This window comes from Lepisma saccharinum, chromosome 16 (genome assembly GCF_977018435.1).
Source record: "Lepisma saccharinum chromosome 16, izLepSacc3.1, whole genome shotgun sequence".
Taxonomy (NCBI): domain Eukaryota; kingdom Metazoa; phylum Arthropoda; class Insecta; order Zygentoma; family Lepismatidae; genus Lepisma; species Lepisma saccharinum.
This window is the reverse complement of record NC_139244.1, coordinates 74,204,707-74,221,559: the sequence shown is the minus strand read 5'-3', so window position 1 is coordinate 74,221,559 and position 16,853 is coordinate 74,204,707. Positions and strand designations below refer to the sequence as shown.

General features: G+C 37.5%; 1 protein-coding gene across 1 annotated transcript; it reads left to right on the top strand.

Moving 5' to 3' along the window:
* The first annotated feature begins 9,117 nt into the window (after positions 1–9,117).
* Positions 9,118–9,483, top strand: LOC146000628 (uncharacterized). The gene has a single exon (XM_083138381.1). The coding sequence runs from the start codon at positions 9,118–9,120 to the stop codon at positions 9,481–9,483; it is 366 nt and encodes a 121-aa protein (XP_082994507.1).
* The last annotated feature ends 7,370 nt before the right edge of the window (positions 9,484–16,853 follow it).

Genomic DNA, 16,853 nt, shown 5'->3' with positions numbered 1-16,853 from the left:
AAGTACTACAACAGTACCAGGAAGTATGCACTATTTTGAACTTACAGGTTCCGTAGGTTACTTTTTACAAGTAACTGGGTTTCTTTTACAGTTACTGTAACAGTAACATACTGTTAATGATCATTGATTTGTGTAAAAGTTACACAAAATCAATGATCATGAAGACTTCCGTGTTTTACTTATGTTTCTAGTACATAATATGTATTCATATATTTACATTATTACTGCTAATAAATGATGGAAAACACAGTCAGCTTTTCTTGAACGATTATAATTAAAAAAGTCATTTGTATGCTGACCATGGTATTTTGAATATGGTGTCATTGATTCCACTTGCACCTATTTCTTTCTCCTCCATTCCAAGTTCAACAAGATCCAAAGATCCACTCCCTCGACAATGACTTCTTCCTAGCTGGACAACAACATTCCAAACGAACGCAGCAGTCTACCAAAAACAATGGAGTTTTCACATACAATTAGAAATGAATTACAGTAAAGCGTGGATGTTCTAAATTTAGCATGCAACAAAGCATAGCTTCCTTGCCAGCAATTCCAAGTAAATCCTTTCACGTAGCATCTAGAGAAGGTACATATTTTATTTTTATAGTCTGGAACAGAATTGTCCAATTTAGCTATTTCCCTACTGCAAAAAGTAACTCTGTTACCGTTGTTAACGTTACAGGTACTTACTTTTAAAAGTAGCTAGTTACAGTTAGAATTCCTAAATAAAAAGTAACTGTACTTGTAACTTTGTAACTATTTACTTCGAAACACTAGTTGTTTAACAGTCAGAGCCAAAATAGTAAGTGCTGATGTGATATTTTTTGTATAACTGTATGGTTTGACTTCTGTGAAGAAGTGACTTTCGAATTCCAACAGTGAACAGTTATGTAGTAGCATGTGTGTGCGTGACTCAAACTTGTTTGTAGGATTGCTTCAAAAGTCCACGTGAAAATGGAGATGCAGCTATTAAATTCTTGCATCCACTTTGTCCATCAACTTCCCACTACTGGCCAAAAAGTATGCTGTGTCCAGTGAACATTAACAATACAAATGGATGAACATATGTACTTATTGATAAGTCAAATATTTTAGTGTGTTTGAAATGGTCAAAATATCCATCTAAAATGTGAACGGCACAATTTATAGTACATGAAATTTTGGCAATGCATAAAGTACAATATTTAGGTACTATCTTAATGGGTCACTTGAAACTTTCTTCGGGTTGAGATAATCGCAAAGTTATCCATCGCATAAAAATAGTGTCCAGGATTATTTGATAAATACATTTGAAAAATCACAATTATTACTCTTTATTCGTTTGTTCCTCAAGTGCCAGGAGGATCACAAAATATATTTAACTTATAAATTTTGGAGGGGGCCAGTGCTTCCCTTTGCCCCCGCCACGTTACGCCTATGCTTAGTGAACATAAATTTTGAATATTGTAACTTGAAACATATTGTACTTCAGACTTTGTGCTAAATACATAAGCATTTTTAATAAGATTTACTTTTAATGTCATTTTATGCAAATGATTTTTTTATCACCCTGTCTCTGAACCGCCCATCCCAATTTTTTCATCAGGCATTAGTACACACTCTGAGCTACCTACGTATAAAATTGGGGGGAAATTGAAGGGGGGGCATTGCATGAAATTCGCTCTTGAAGTTAGTCATTTATTTTCTAAAAAAAATACATAAAACTATATATAAAAATACATGTTTACTGATGCATTCATCTGAAACGTTATTTAAATGAAAGCTCATACTATTCTGAACAAAATAAAACAAACCTGAAGTTTCTACGGCAAACCCGAGGGAAGATCTGATCGTTTATAACCTAATGCGTGTCATTCAAAGTGTAGCCGGATGTGGCATACACGGAGATCTTAAAAAGTGCGTAACTTCTGAACCCCTTGACCAATTTTAAAAAAGTTGTCATTTTTGTAATCAGCATCAAAAGTTCTATAAGCATACCGAATTTCATCAAAATCGGGGATGGTGGGTGACATTTTCACAAAATTCTGGATGATTTGACATGGAATGACCCCCAAGTGACGATAATATAAATGCAGAATTATTGAAGATAGGAGGGAACATCATAGTGGATAAATTAGAAGAATTATACAAAAAAAAAATATGGGAAGAAGAAAAATGCCACAACAATAGGGAAGAGGAATTATATGTCCAATACAAAAAAGTAAAGACAAAAGAGTATGTGAAAATTTCAGAGGCATCACACTCCTCAATATGGCATATAACGCAATTGCTAAGATACTAGTTAGGAGACTCACACCACTAGCTGAAAAGATGATTGGAGAATATCAATGTGGTTTTAGGAGAAATAGGTCAACTACAGATCAAATTTATTCAATTAGAATGATAATGTAAAAATGCTATGAATACAATATAGACCTGCATCAACTTTTCATAGACTTCAGACAGGCATATGACAGCGTCAAAAGAAACAGACTACTAAAAATCATGAAAGATGTGAAGTTACCAATGAAATTAGCTAAATTAACAGGAAAGACATTATGCAATACAACAAGAAAAGTAAAGATTGAAGGAGAAATCTCAAGAGAATTCCAAATAGGGAGAGGAGTAAGACAAGGAGATGTCATGTCAAACCTGTTATTCAATATAGCATTGGAAAAGGCAATTAGACATTTAAGTATAAATCCAGGATGAGTCAGTGCCTAGCTTATGCAGATGATATTGATCTTATATCACAAAACAAAACAGAAATAAACAACGAATTTAAAAAAAACTAGAAGAGAATGCAGAGAATATAGGATTACAAATCAATGTACAAAACACTAAATACATGCTTGCATCAAGAAAAGAGTCCACAGCTAATGAAAGAACGAAAAAGGTAGGATACAAAGAATTTGAAAAATGTGATAACTTTAAGTACCTAGGATCGATAATAAACAAAACAAACAATGTATCTGAGGAAATTAAGGCGAGAATAGTTGCAGGCAATAGATGTTCACTGGGACTCAAGAACGTCTTCTCCTCCAAAGACATAAGCAGAAAAAAGATTAATATATACAAAACAATTGTACGCCCAGTAGTGACATATGGGTCAGAAACTTGACCGTTAGTGGAAAAGGACGAAAAGTTACAAACAAGATGGGAGCGGAAGACTTTGAGAAGAATTTTTGGGCCGGTGAGAGAGGAGGAGTTTTGGAGGATGAGAACAAACGTGGAAATACAAGAACTATATAATAATTCAGATATTCTAACAGAGATCAAGTGTGGACGAATTAGGTGGCTGGGACATATATGGCGAATGGAAGATTGTAGAGTGTCAAAGAAGGTGTTAACAGGAGGACCAGGTGGAAGAAGAAGAAAAGGAAGACCTAGAAAAAGATGGCTCGATGATGTAGAGGGAGACTTGAGAAGACTGGGAGCCCGGAGATGGAGGAGAAGGGCGATGAAACGAGACGACTGGAGGCTCGTCGTGAAGGAGGCCAAGGCCCTGCAAGGGCTGTTGCGCCAAGGAGTAAGTAAGTAAGTAAGGGATTAACGTTTCGTATCAGAGCCAAAATGTGATATTAAGAATTTTTTGAATAGTGTAAATTCTGATGTGCAGGCTATTCTAAACGCACAAAACGGCTCTTATAAGCTGTCCCTCAAATTGTATACTCAATATAAGAAACCAAAGTACAAAATTTACACAGCCCCTCATAACAAAACTGTACCTGTATACTCAAATACAAACTTAGACGAAATACTAAGCAGGTTGATAGACCAATTGCTTATCAAACATTCTGAGTTTGCTGCTAAAGAATCAGGATGGAATCTTCGTGGATCACCACACAGGTTCTATGTTAATATTTCTGAATTCAGACTTCTACAAGGTTCTACATATCTGCCTTTACCTGACAATATCAAGAACAAAAAAGGCGTGTTTAACGTAGAAAATACCAACCTGAAATGTTTTTTGTGGTGTATTTTAGCTGCTTTGTTTCCAGTTTTAAATCATACACAGCGAATAAGCCATTATAAACTGCACGAACATGGTTATGATGATGCTATAGATGGCTTAGAATATCCAATGTTTGTCCAGAATATCGATAAATTTGAAAAAAGGGCCAGACAAAAGCAATGGCCGACCATTATTCATGTTTTTTCTGCTGCTCGTGGCGTTTGCTTCATAGAACCTCTTAGAATCAGCAACCTTGATGATGACTCTGCTGTCCCGATCCATCTGCTCTTAATTGATAGAGACGGTACATACCATTACACTCTGATACACAAACTTCAGGCTTTAGTCAGAAAACAACTAGGCAAATCCAATACAATATACAAGTTGCCTCGAAGATGTTTGAGTGTGTTTGATGGTCAAAAAATAGTAAATGGTGTTCAAGAAAAGAATACCGAAATTGCTAAAAACAAGTTTGTTGAACATTTAAAATACTGTAGCAACCATAAACCTGTACATATGGCTATGCCTGAACCAAACGAAAATGCCAAATTCAAAAAATTCGAAGCCTTGTTTCGGAAACCAGGTTATATAGTCTGTGATTTTGAATGAAATCTCAAACCGCTTGCACTCTGCAGCCCAGACCCCGAAGAGTCTTCAAGTACACCGTATCAGCTACATGAACCTTCTAGTTTTTGTTATGTGGTTGTACAGGATTGTGTTATTAGTAAAGGACACTTATACATGGGACAAGATGCTATCAAAAAATTTAAACGTAAAATAGAAAATGAGTGCCTTCGCATAGCCAATGATATATTATTAAAATCAACACCGATGCTGCATTTAACAGAGGATCAGAACGAAGATCTCAACAGTGCACAAAGATGCTCGGTATGAAATTCTGAATTTTCTAACACACATAACAAGGTGCATCACCATTATCATTCAAACGGCAAATATGAAAAGGATCTGAGTAGTACCTGTAATATTAAGTTCCGGAGACCAAAATTTGACCCGATATTTTGTCAGGGGGCATCGAATTGTGATTTTCATCATCTGATCAGATACGAGGGGTTTGACAAGCAGGATTTAGATATTTTTGCAGAAAATGACGAAAAATATATTGCTATTAGCAAGATAATCAATGTTAATGGCAGGACTATACACTTAAGATTTCTAGATTCATACACATTTCTGTCGGTTAGATTGGCTGCTCTGGCTGCCCAATTATCTGATGCCCATTTCAAAATCACATGTGACATTTTTACAAATTTGGACCTGAATTTGATTGGCATAAGGGTGTATACCCATACGACTATGTTACCTATTTTTCAAAATTTGACGATTCTGCTCTGCCACCGCAACGAGAGTTATACAACAAACTCAGAGCATCAGGAAATAGTGATAATGATTATTGCCATGCCCAGTTGATGTGGTCCAACTTAAAATGCCAGACGCTTGGTGATTATCATAAGAGATACTTGATACTTGATGCGACGCTCTTAGCTGATGTACTTGAAGCATTTACAACATCATCGATGCAATTATAAGCTGGACCCGTTCCATTTTTACAGTGTTCCAGGCCTAGCATGGTCTGCCATGTTTCTGAAGACTAAAATGGAATTAGATCTCACCCAGGACCAGGACACGTATCTTTTCATCGAACATTGTATACGAGGGGGCATGGTAAAATGTTCTCAAAGATATGCCAGAGCCAACAAGTGTGTTCCTGATTATCATTCTGCGCGACCATCGAACTATATACTTTATGTGGATGCCAACAGCCTGTATGGTTATGCCACGATGAAAAAACTGCCATATGCAGGGCTTGAGTGGGTCGAAGATTTCAACATTGAGGAACTTGAAGACTTTGATGACAGTGACTATGGCCTGTTCTTAGAGGTCGATCTCGCAATTCCTGATAATTTGCAAAACCAGTTTTCTGATCTGCCTCCAATTGCTGAGTTCCAGTTTCCGCCTGGCTCTAAACAGAAGAAGCTGATGATGACTCTAGAGCTAAAACAGGGTTATGGCATATACTACAAGAACATCCAGTTCCTGATGCGTCATGGTGTTCAACTGACGAAGGTTGGTAAAGTCTTGAAGTTCAAGCACTGAAGGTGGTTGAAGCAATGCATTGACACAAAACACCGAGCTTCGAACACGTGCGGTAACCCAATTTGATAAAACATTATTGAAATTGATGGTCAATTCGGTGTATGGTATGACCATGGAAAATATCAGAAAACATACTCATATCAAATTGGTTACTGACCCTAGCCAAAGCAAAAAATTGGTAGCATAGCCCAACTTCAATAACAGAATAATTTATGACGATAATCCGGTGCTTTTAAACACGAACAAAACAAAGATCAAGTTTGATAAGCCTATTTATGTAGGGGCTGTAATATTAGAGTTGGCCAAATTACACATGCTGGAGCTTTATTACGATGTGCTGAAGCCTTTTTATGGTGATCGTATAAGACTGATGTATATGTACATGGATAGCTTTATCCTTGATATTCAGACAGAAGATGTTTATCAAGATATAGCAGACCCTGCATTGCTTGACTACTTCGATACTAGCGAATTGCCTGGCCATCTGAATATTCAACCCAACAACAAAAAGGTGCCTGGTAAGATAAAAGACGAGACACTTGGTGATGTTATTGTAGGATTGCTGGGTTAAGAGCCAAGATGTACGTACAGCTTTGAAACATCCAGTGGTGCTGTCTCCAAAAAAGCCAAGGGCATTGGTAGAGTAACTGTAGGCAAAGAGCTCAGATTTGAAGATTTTGAGGATTGTCTCAAATCATGTATTACAAACAGAACATCAGAATGTAGAATCAGAGTGTTGATCACTTGTTGACCACAAATATTGTAAGAAAAGTTGCTCTGGACCCACATGACGATAAGAGATGCATTTTATCATATGGCATACATACTCTACCATGTGGTCATTGTGACTTGATAAGTGGCAATCAATGCCCAATCACAGAGCATGGTTTGCAATAAATAAACATGCCAATGAACTTATTTGGGTTCATATAACAGACTATTATGGACCTGCCAACACCAGCACCCCCTCCTAATATACAATCTATGCCATCTAAACTAAGTGGTTTGTTATTTATTCATCTGAATAGCATACTTACAGATGTTGATGTTAATATAGGTAAAACATTGTACATATTTAAGAGTAACTTAAATCACTACCAGTTACCTGTAGGTGGTCAATTACAATTTATTACAACCCCCGAGGGCAACGTCAAGGTTTCAGTAGGCAGAAATATTTACAGAATTAAGCACTCAAACATGGTTTCTGGCACTGTATATACTGTCTCTGCCAGTGACTGTATATATATTGAGGTCTTGGGAAACTATGCGAAGCTTATACCTCTATTTATAGAATTAAGAATCAGATTCTCTATAATAAATAACCGCTAAAAAACACAATGTGTAACGATATATTTGGCCATACAAGGCACGAAGATCACAGCGACGAGATTCTGATGCTTGACATCAGATTCAAAAAATTAAGAAGTGATTTACAAGCTCTACAAAACACACTCAATACCAGTCTTCAACTCGAGATTACCAATTTGCAAGAACAATGCATGGACTCTCTTCTTAAAATCGACTCAGAAGTCAAATCGTTGTTCCAGAAATACGCATTACACCATAATCCAACCAATCAGAAAACACCCATTAAATCATAATCCAACCAATCAGAAAACAACACATCAGATACAGGGTCATCATAAGATTGCGTAATAACTTGTTGCGTAACATGATGCAATAGTTTACCCTTACGATCCATCGCAATGTAGCGTAATAGCGTGTTGCGTAACATGATGCAATAGAAGTAGACCGGAAGTAGAACGAAAGTAAATTTGCGTGGGTGTGCGTGAGTGTGGTTGGGTGTGCGTGGGTGTGTGTGGGTGGGCGTGGGTGTGGGTGTAGGTGTAGGTGTGCTTGTGTGTGCGTGGGTGGGTGTAGGTGTGCGTGAGTGGGTGTGGGTGTAGGTGTAGTTCTGCGTGGGTGAGCGTGGTTGGGCGTGGGTGAGCGTGGGTGTAGGTGTTACGTACTTTAACTCGTAAGAAATTAAGACATTCGTACGAAGTACGAGATGAAAAATCACAGATTTGCAATAGTACAAAATCGACAAAAACATCGTCAAAATAGGTTTTCCATTGTGCTTAAATTAATAAAAATAATAAACCTAGTACCAAGTATGAGGTAAAAATCACTGATTTGCAATAGTATAAAATCGACAAAAACATCGTCAAAATAGGTTTTCCATTGTGGTTAAATTAATAAAATAATAGGCCTCGTACCAAGTATGACTTTGAACGTATCCGATCCCTCTACTGACGAGCAAATCGGGCTAGTCGTTTCCTTTTAGGAATTGTTTTTTTTTTTAGGCTTTCAAGCCGTTTAATCGAGCCCCAGGTCAAGTGACCGGAAGATGACGAGCAAATAGAGCAAATCGTTCCATCGCTCTTAGGCAGGAGAATAGATCGCTAATTGAATCAGCGAGGTCTTTCTTGAAGCAAAAGGTAGAAATAAAATAGTCTGAGAAAGGAAAATACGGTTATGCACTGTAAAATGCAGACGAACGTGTTGGGCTACAACAGAAAGAAAACCTGCGCCTTGCTTCACAAGTACGTTAAGATATCAAGCGAAGAGTTCGTTAAAGCTTGAGACATGCTCGACGTGACATTGGTGGTTTTCCGATCCTATATTCTGGCTGCCACTGTCGTTTACTTGAACGGCATCAAGAGACAGTACGAAGAGAACACCGGCCAGATCTATTTCGTTTTCAACAAGAATCGCATCTTCTACGAATTCCCGCTCGATGGCGGAGTCTCCGGATCTGGGACTTGCATCCCTCGAATGCTACTAGGTTGCATGACGGGTAGAGCCTGTTCCGGATCAAGCACGACAAAATAAAATCCGGAGTCTCCTGCGACAATGTTTCCTTTGGGGATCGTCTGTATTCAGAGCTACCAAGAAGAGCGTGGAGCTGGTGCTATCCTCCAACATCAGTGTCGATCGTAAGTAAGTAAGTAAGCAAGAAAGCAAAGAAAAATTGAAGAACGGAAAGAAAGCAAGCAAGATAATAGTTTGTACTCCGTCTTTGTTTCAGAGCATTCCTCTCTCTTCTATAAGCCCACGACGCGACCATGAGAGCGGATATCGTGATCGAACTGCACAAACCTGCTCGCAGGAAGTATCCTCGACTACCCGTGGTTACCAAGGGGATCGATGGTCTCTGGCAAGCCGACTTTCACAAGATCAACAAAGGTTTTAGTTTCCTGCCCACCGTTGCGGACGCTTTCAGCAAGTACGCTTGGGCGATGCACGTCAAGAACAAGACAGGAGTCGAGGTTGCAAAAGCTTTGGGATCCGTTCTCGGCGTTGGCACCTCCGAAAAAAGATCGCCTAATTTACTTCAGACACACCCGGGCAAGGAATTTTACTACTCGGTCTTCCAGAAGGGGCTCGTGGATAATGGCATTTTCAACTATTCCACCTACAGCGAAACTTAAGCGAGCATTATGGAATGCTTCAACAGGATCCCCAAGGTTCAATAAATTCCGAATTCGGTTTAAATGTAGCCATGACACCTGTCTCCTTGTGACTGCCAATCGAATTTTCTTCTGCTTTAATAATCATACCTTCGGTAATGTTACAGTGAATATTCAATGTCTCTATAGCTAAGAATTTTGGTATAAATTTACCTAGATGCCTATCACCTGGTTCAAATTTGATACTGTTCTCAAATGCTAGAAGTTATCCCATGGTAGATAAGTCCACTGTTTCATTGATAGTTACAATCTCTACTTTGTGTGTTACAGAATTTTGGGAAAGCAAGACAGTGTTTGGAAGTTAAAATTGTAAAGTAGATAAGTTATACTGTCCAGGAGGAATAATTATTTTTTCATAACCTACTACAGAAGGTCGTTTCACGTCCATGGTAACAAACTTAGAACCCATCTCACCTTAAGAAAAACGGTGACGTCACGAGCGGTGGTGCTCCACGTGATACCCCTGTCTTGCAGCAATGGCCCTGCAGAGGAGTTTCCGTTGGAGGAGACTGCGTTGAAGAACACATTGGTCCAAACGATCATATTCCTCCTGACAAGCTTTCCAAAGACCCTCAATTGTGCGGGGCCGTCTGCTTCCCAAGGCTCGTTTCAACAACGAAAACCCACAAAAATCAATGGAAGAGGCAACGGGGGATTTCACAGGGATGTCTGCAAAGGGGATTGCATGAATGCCCGTTTCACGTGCCATCCGATCCATGTATGCCTTCGTGGACTTTGCCGTATGACTGGAAGCCTTGTCCTGGTGAATGACAACACGAGATGTGTCGCTGCCATAGAGAGAAGGAATATCATGTCTGTAAAGTCGCTCCAAAATATTCGTCTGGTAATAAGCTGCATTTATTTTGGCCTTTTTTTCCACTCTGCGCAGTGGCAGTATGCCGTTATGGCAGTAACCACCAACAACCATGAAACCGCGTGGAAAACTTTCAGCACATTCACGTACACACTCAGATCGACCTCTTGCATCACGTGGACCATAGTACATGGCCCTTTTTTTACCACATCCCGACAGATACACGCATGCTTCATCCAGGGACACCACATACTTCCAGCGGTCCCCTGCCAGATGGCGTTCGTAGAGCTTCCGACTGTTGGTCTTCCTCTCCTGGACATGTGAGGCACGCAAGTTATGAACTTGAGCCTTGTGCAGGGTTATCATATCGCACCAAGGATCTCACTTTCCGCACAACATCGGAGGAACGCTTGGGCTTCCGATATGTCCGAGGCCCACTTTGACTGGTTCCAGTAACAGGTACGGTGCAAGCTTTATGGCGATTCAACACTGCATTGATGCCCTTCTTTGACACATGGAATGCTTTCATGTGGCACTGTTTAATTATCTGGCTATAACTATAACCAACGTCGGAAAGGGCACAGATGTACCCCTCCCAAAAGACTGAAATTTTTGGTGCCATATAAACACTCACTCACACACCAACCACCGTATTTGAAAGTCAACATACAATAATTTCGTCCTACTGGCTCTGGCTGCTCTGTGCTGTGCCTACGTGCTGCTCGCTGGTGATCGAAATCGTTACCATCAACTTGAAACAACCTTCTGTAATATGGTATGGTTGTAGGTAGTTACATTCGGAATCAGATACATATTGTAGAATGCTCTTAGAGCTATAGATTTTGGATAAATAATATCATCGTGAAGATGTAGTTTCAAAACCGAAGTCTCGCTGGAGAGATGAAAAATTGGTATTTTATTTAAAATTCTGAGCACCATGATGCAAACATGGCCACATATAATTTGATCGAAATCTTGAATACGATCGTCGTTGTAATAAATTTCAACATAGTATTTCAAGTAATAATTCTGTAGGGGGTACCTCTCCGAAAGGATCGAAATTAAAAGCATTTTCATTTTGCTTATAATAGCATATCCTATGAGTACCAAAGTTTTCGGACTTGTCCAAATTCACCACGCCATATTCTCGAGAGTGAGGACTACTTTAGGGAGAGAATCAGACATGAAAACACCCCTGAACTGTTTAATTTTAAATATTTTAATTAAAGATTTCATGACTTGGTTGGTAAGAGCTTCATTTTTTAAAAAAAATTCTGAGTGGTCTAGACTTCACGCCTTTGCCTATTTTTTTCTACATATCAAGATTATAACGCTTTGCTCTTCTAGTTCTGCAGTATTTTTTTTCGAATCAATTACAGTCTTGGCAATTGCAGCACTACCCCCAGTCAAGCTCCCAACTGCCCCTAATGCAGCCAGGATAGCTGGAATGCTGAATATGAATCCTCCACTGTGTGTTTTCTTTCTCGCATTTTGCAATCGTTTTAACTGTGGCGGACTGAGTTATAATTTCATTCCGTTTCCTTTGGCTATACATTGCCTCTTCTTTTCTTGTTGTTTTTTAGTTAAAATCGAATTAAGTTTAAATTTTTTAAGATCGTGATACGGTATTTGCTACACAACTCTTTTTGGATTCATTTGTTGTTGTTGTTATTATTATTATTCAGGGTATTTATATTACAAACCCCACAATAATTCGTGTTTTGTTTTCATAGCAATAGTTGAACCCATTGCTGTTATTTTTTCACCCAATGATGCATCTCTGCTTGTTAATCTTCAAAAAGCTGCCTCTTCCAGTTTTTGATCAGCCACATGACGATCATTCAGATCTTTGTGTATGTTGTATGCAATATCATGTTCTTTGCAAGCTGCATCCAGAGGATTAATACCCCTGTCCCCTCTTTCTATTCGTTTCTCAAATTTTGTACCAGGACCACAATATTGGTAACCAGGTACGTGTAACTCGAACGGAAGTTTATTAATTATATCATTCACTAAACCTCGACCCTCTGATATATTCCAGAATTTAGGAGGTAGAGTATTTATAATTTTAATTAAGTATCCTATACCTTTAGGATCGTTTACAATAAAATTAGCTAATTTGTCACTAATCATGTTTACAATACCCATTTTCTCATTATGGAAAATATTGTTCCCAGCATTTTCCTCTCTTGCTATAACAAGCAACCTATCTATAAGGTTTCTCACATCGTTTATACATACAAATTTCTTAGGTAGAGTATTGTATTGTTTTATACCACTACCGGTTTTGAGTTGATTCCAGATAGGTTTAATCTGATTTTTGTATTTATCCCTGCTGCTCGATTTCACCCGCTTTTGACTGGCATCGTTATTTTTGTACAAAGCATCAGAGAGTGTCAAAATTTTCGAGTAACTTTGATAATCATCTTCTGTAAATTTTCTTGGTTGTTTTTTGGTAATGAGCTCCAATAGCCCTACGGTACGAGGATATCTGGACCAGCTGTTTCTCCCACCCAAATTAATTTTTATGTTATCCCCTTCGAATGTTACTTTAGACTTGCCAATTTTCCATACTACGCCTTCATTACCCTCCATAGCTGGACAAAATCCAAATACGTCATCTTTTTTGAATTTTGCTGTACTCAAATAATCTCTTGCCAGGGGACCCAACTCGACTTTCTCTGATTCTTCTATAGCTGCTTTAGCACGAGGTGGTTCCTTAAGTACCAGAGGAGTGTGGATACTCGATAATGGCGTAGGAGGAAAATCTGCATAATTTTTAGCAGTAAGAGGCACCAATTCATTAATGAGGTTCTTATTTTGTTCCGTCACGCTCTTAATCTCTTTACCAAGACCACTGATTGCATCGATAATAGGTTGGTCTTGAAGCTTGTGTTGTTCGTAAAAACCTCGATTCTCTGATTTCGAACTTTTGAAACGTTTGGAGAAGTACTCTCGTAATTTCGAACTATCTTCTATTTTATGTCTTGTCATATTTCTGTTTTTTTATTAATGGTTATCTTATATCGTTTCATCTTTTCAAAAGTCGTTGATTATATTTCTAAATTTACCATTGTTAGGTTTACGAGACATGACGAAAGAAACAAATCCAAAATCGTCGCTGTTCCAACAAGATTAACAGAATTTTGAAAATTGGTTGTAATTTAAGTCTCCTCCCACATAATCATCATATACATGTTTTAAATTAGTATGATCTTGAATAAACAAACAGATTAAATTTGTATTATCTCGTAGCAAGTGTTTGGAAATTTTGGAATAAATTTGAGCTAAATAAAAACAGTCTTTTTTTTGTGACGACCCTGTGTAAAAAAAATTCTAATCTCATTCTGATTTTAAAAAATAACATCTTCGAACACAACAACAGAATTTTTGAAACATCGAGAGGTTTTATTGTTGACGAAAATGTAGCTATGCCCAGTCCCTCGTACAGCTTCATGATTTGTTGGTATTTCGGTTGTTCTAAACTCTTTAAGAATACATACAAGTGTCTATTTTTCCAATGTAGCCGATTGGGTGCAAGCAAAAAATTATCAACCAGCAAAGTGGTTTTTCCACAACCTGATGGGCCTGCAATGAGGCATCTTATTTTATCAGGTAACAACTCTCCATTTTTCTTATTAGTTTCCATTACATCTAGTAAAGGCTGTACCACTTTCCATGTTGGTGTCAAAGAATTACCTGGTTTGTTTCTATCCAACGTTTGTCTGGCAGACCAAACCATTTCACATACGATTTATTATTTTTCTTCTTCAATATTTTCACGATTAGATATCTATCTCGATATTTTGTTTTACTAAGTTCCTTTCATAGAATCTCCCTTTCAATATTTTGATATGATAATCTTTTGTGATATATGTATTTCTATTCCCTGGTAAAATTTGAACCACTGGGAATAACTCCGTACTCCAATTTTTAGTAAAACCCTTCTCGAATAACTGTTTATATTTACTGACCCTTACCTGATCCCCTATTTGAAACTTTGGCTTCTTGGTAGTGTATGTATCCTTTTTACAATAAACAGTAGAAATCAATCGTTGCTCATCAGATTTGGTTACCTCAGCAGGTTTCATGTGAATAGTACTTTGTAGTGTATTGTAATCATGAACTAGCTCGGGTAAAATTTGCACCCACTTATAATTGCCATGAGAGTGAATTGCCTCCACATGAGATTTTGTAATGTTCTGTAGAATCGTTAAACTATACTAGCTTTCAGATCACTGTATGTAGAATAATGTTTAATATTATGTTGTTGTATTAACTTAACAAATGTAGCATTGTAAAATTCTTTCCCTCTATCTGTCTGTAAATATTTTGGTATTCTTCCCTCACTGAATATCGACTTAAAAGCCTCGGTAACACAAGTACCAGTCTTGAATTTTAGGGGAACAGCCCATGCATATTTGCTAAAGTATCAATAACTGTAAGCATATATTTGTAACCATGATTTATCTTATCCAAATTTTTTAAAGTCCCCCTTGGAGGAGCCATCTCAATCATATCAGCCTGGATGAATTCATTTATACCTATTGTCACTACGCTTAATCGCTTGTAATTGCGACGGGGTGGTTTGTGTAATTCATGAACTATATCTTGTCTTGACATCGATTTCGAAGTGAGAATATCGCATAAAATTAGTTGTCCTAAAGGGTATAACCGCTTTATGTCAAATACAAGCTTGTCACCAATTTCAATATCAAAAACTGATAATTGTTCGTCGTCATGTACTTTATATTTATTGGTAGACTCATCCCAGTGTGCAATAGGTATTTGAACTTCCTTGTGTATACCATCTTTTCGCACTATAGTAAACTGAGGAACTTCAATATGTTTTCCATGTTTTAGAAAACTAAGCTTCAGAAATCGGAAACTGCCATCAACAAGACATTCATGTGCCTGAGTGTACGGATATAATTTGTAAACATTGCCAGAATTAGCGTACGTTCAGTGCCCTCGAGCATTTGGAACACTTTGTAACAAAACAATTTCCATAGTATAAATTTGACGAGTGTCTACTTCATCTAGTTTTCTTAATGTTCGTTGATAGTACGAACCAACTCATCGTAGCTACGTTTGATTTTAACATCAACATACAATTGATTATATTCCTCTTTGAGATCATGAAGTTGAGTAGCAAAACCTGATAAAGCAGATTCTTGACTTGCTTCAAGATTAGTAATTTGTAACGTAATATTAGAAATAATCTGTTATAAATTTTCTACAAGTTTCAATTTAGAACTCTGGGTAGCAAGATCGTGTACTTGACTTCTGATTTCTGTAAATAATGCATGTAGTTCGATAATTATTTGATTGTTGGGGAGACTAGCAACAGTTTCTCTGATTTGCACAATTTCAGCTTGAATATTTTTGATATCCTCAGATTTTAAAATTCGATGTACTGCTCTCTTCATAGCTCTGATTTCCTGAGAAGTAGGTAAAGCAGCTACAGTATTCTGAAATGTGGTATGTTATCATGCGTAGATGTAGACTGTTGCAGTGTCTCTAATTTACTCTTTATGTCGTCAATAAGATGATGGAAATGCGATAATTGTGATTCACTATTCAAGCTTTCAAGCTTAGTAACTTGCTGTTGAACTATAGCTAGAATATTAGTAATGCCAGGCAGTTTCGATTCCAGAGTTTCCTGTACACTTGTTAGCTCATTTCTCATAGTTGCCATAGTATCTTCTATGTGAGCTATGGTACCTTGTATCTTCCCAAAATCTTCATATGTCTCCAACTGCAATTTGATGCCGGCAATGCTCCGAGCAATAGCATTTAATTCAGAAGATGAAGGGAAATTATTGATAAAATATTCTAATGTCTGTAGTTTCGATTGAACTTCTGTTATAGCTGTATGCAGTTCATCTGTCTGTAATTCAGATTTCATACTTTGCAATGTAGGAACTTCGAAAAATTGAAACTTTTCTTGTAATTTAGCAATACTTGCATTTACCTGCTCATATTCTTCTTGAGTTTTGATATTCTGGATGATGGTTTGCAGTTCGGTACGAATATTATTTGACTGGTCAATTAATTGCTGTTTCAGCTGTTCGGTATTCGTTCTCTGGATTTGTCTCTTTTCTCAAGTTGGAAATATTCTCTTGTAAGTTCTGAAGATTATCTATTGAAGCTAAATTAGTATATTTCTCAAGCAAAGATTTGAGTTCTCCATCAATTTTTACTATAGCATCAATCAGTTGAGTTTCAAGATTTGTAATCTCTGCTTGAATATTTAGATTTAGTGAATTCTGTAATATAACTAAATCTGATTTCAGTTTCTTTAGTCGTACATCTAAAATAGCAATTTCGCTGGAATTATCTGGAATCTCCTGTCGCCTTCTATTACCAAATATATCCATGTTTTTTTTAGGTATTTTATATATTAACAAGAGGATAGATTATTCTTATTTCGATAAAAAGAGGAATCAATTTATCATACTCTCCAATTACCTCAGCATACAAAAATTCACCAGCTTCCACATCATAAGACGTATCA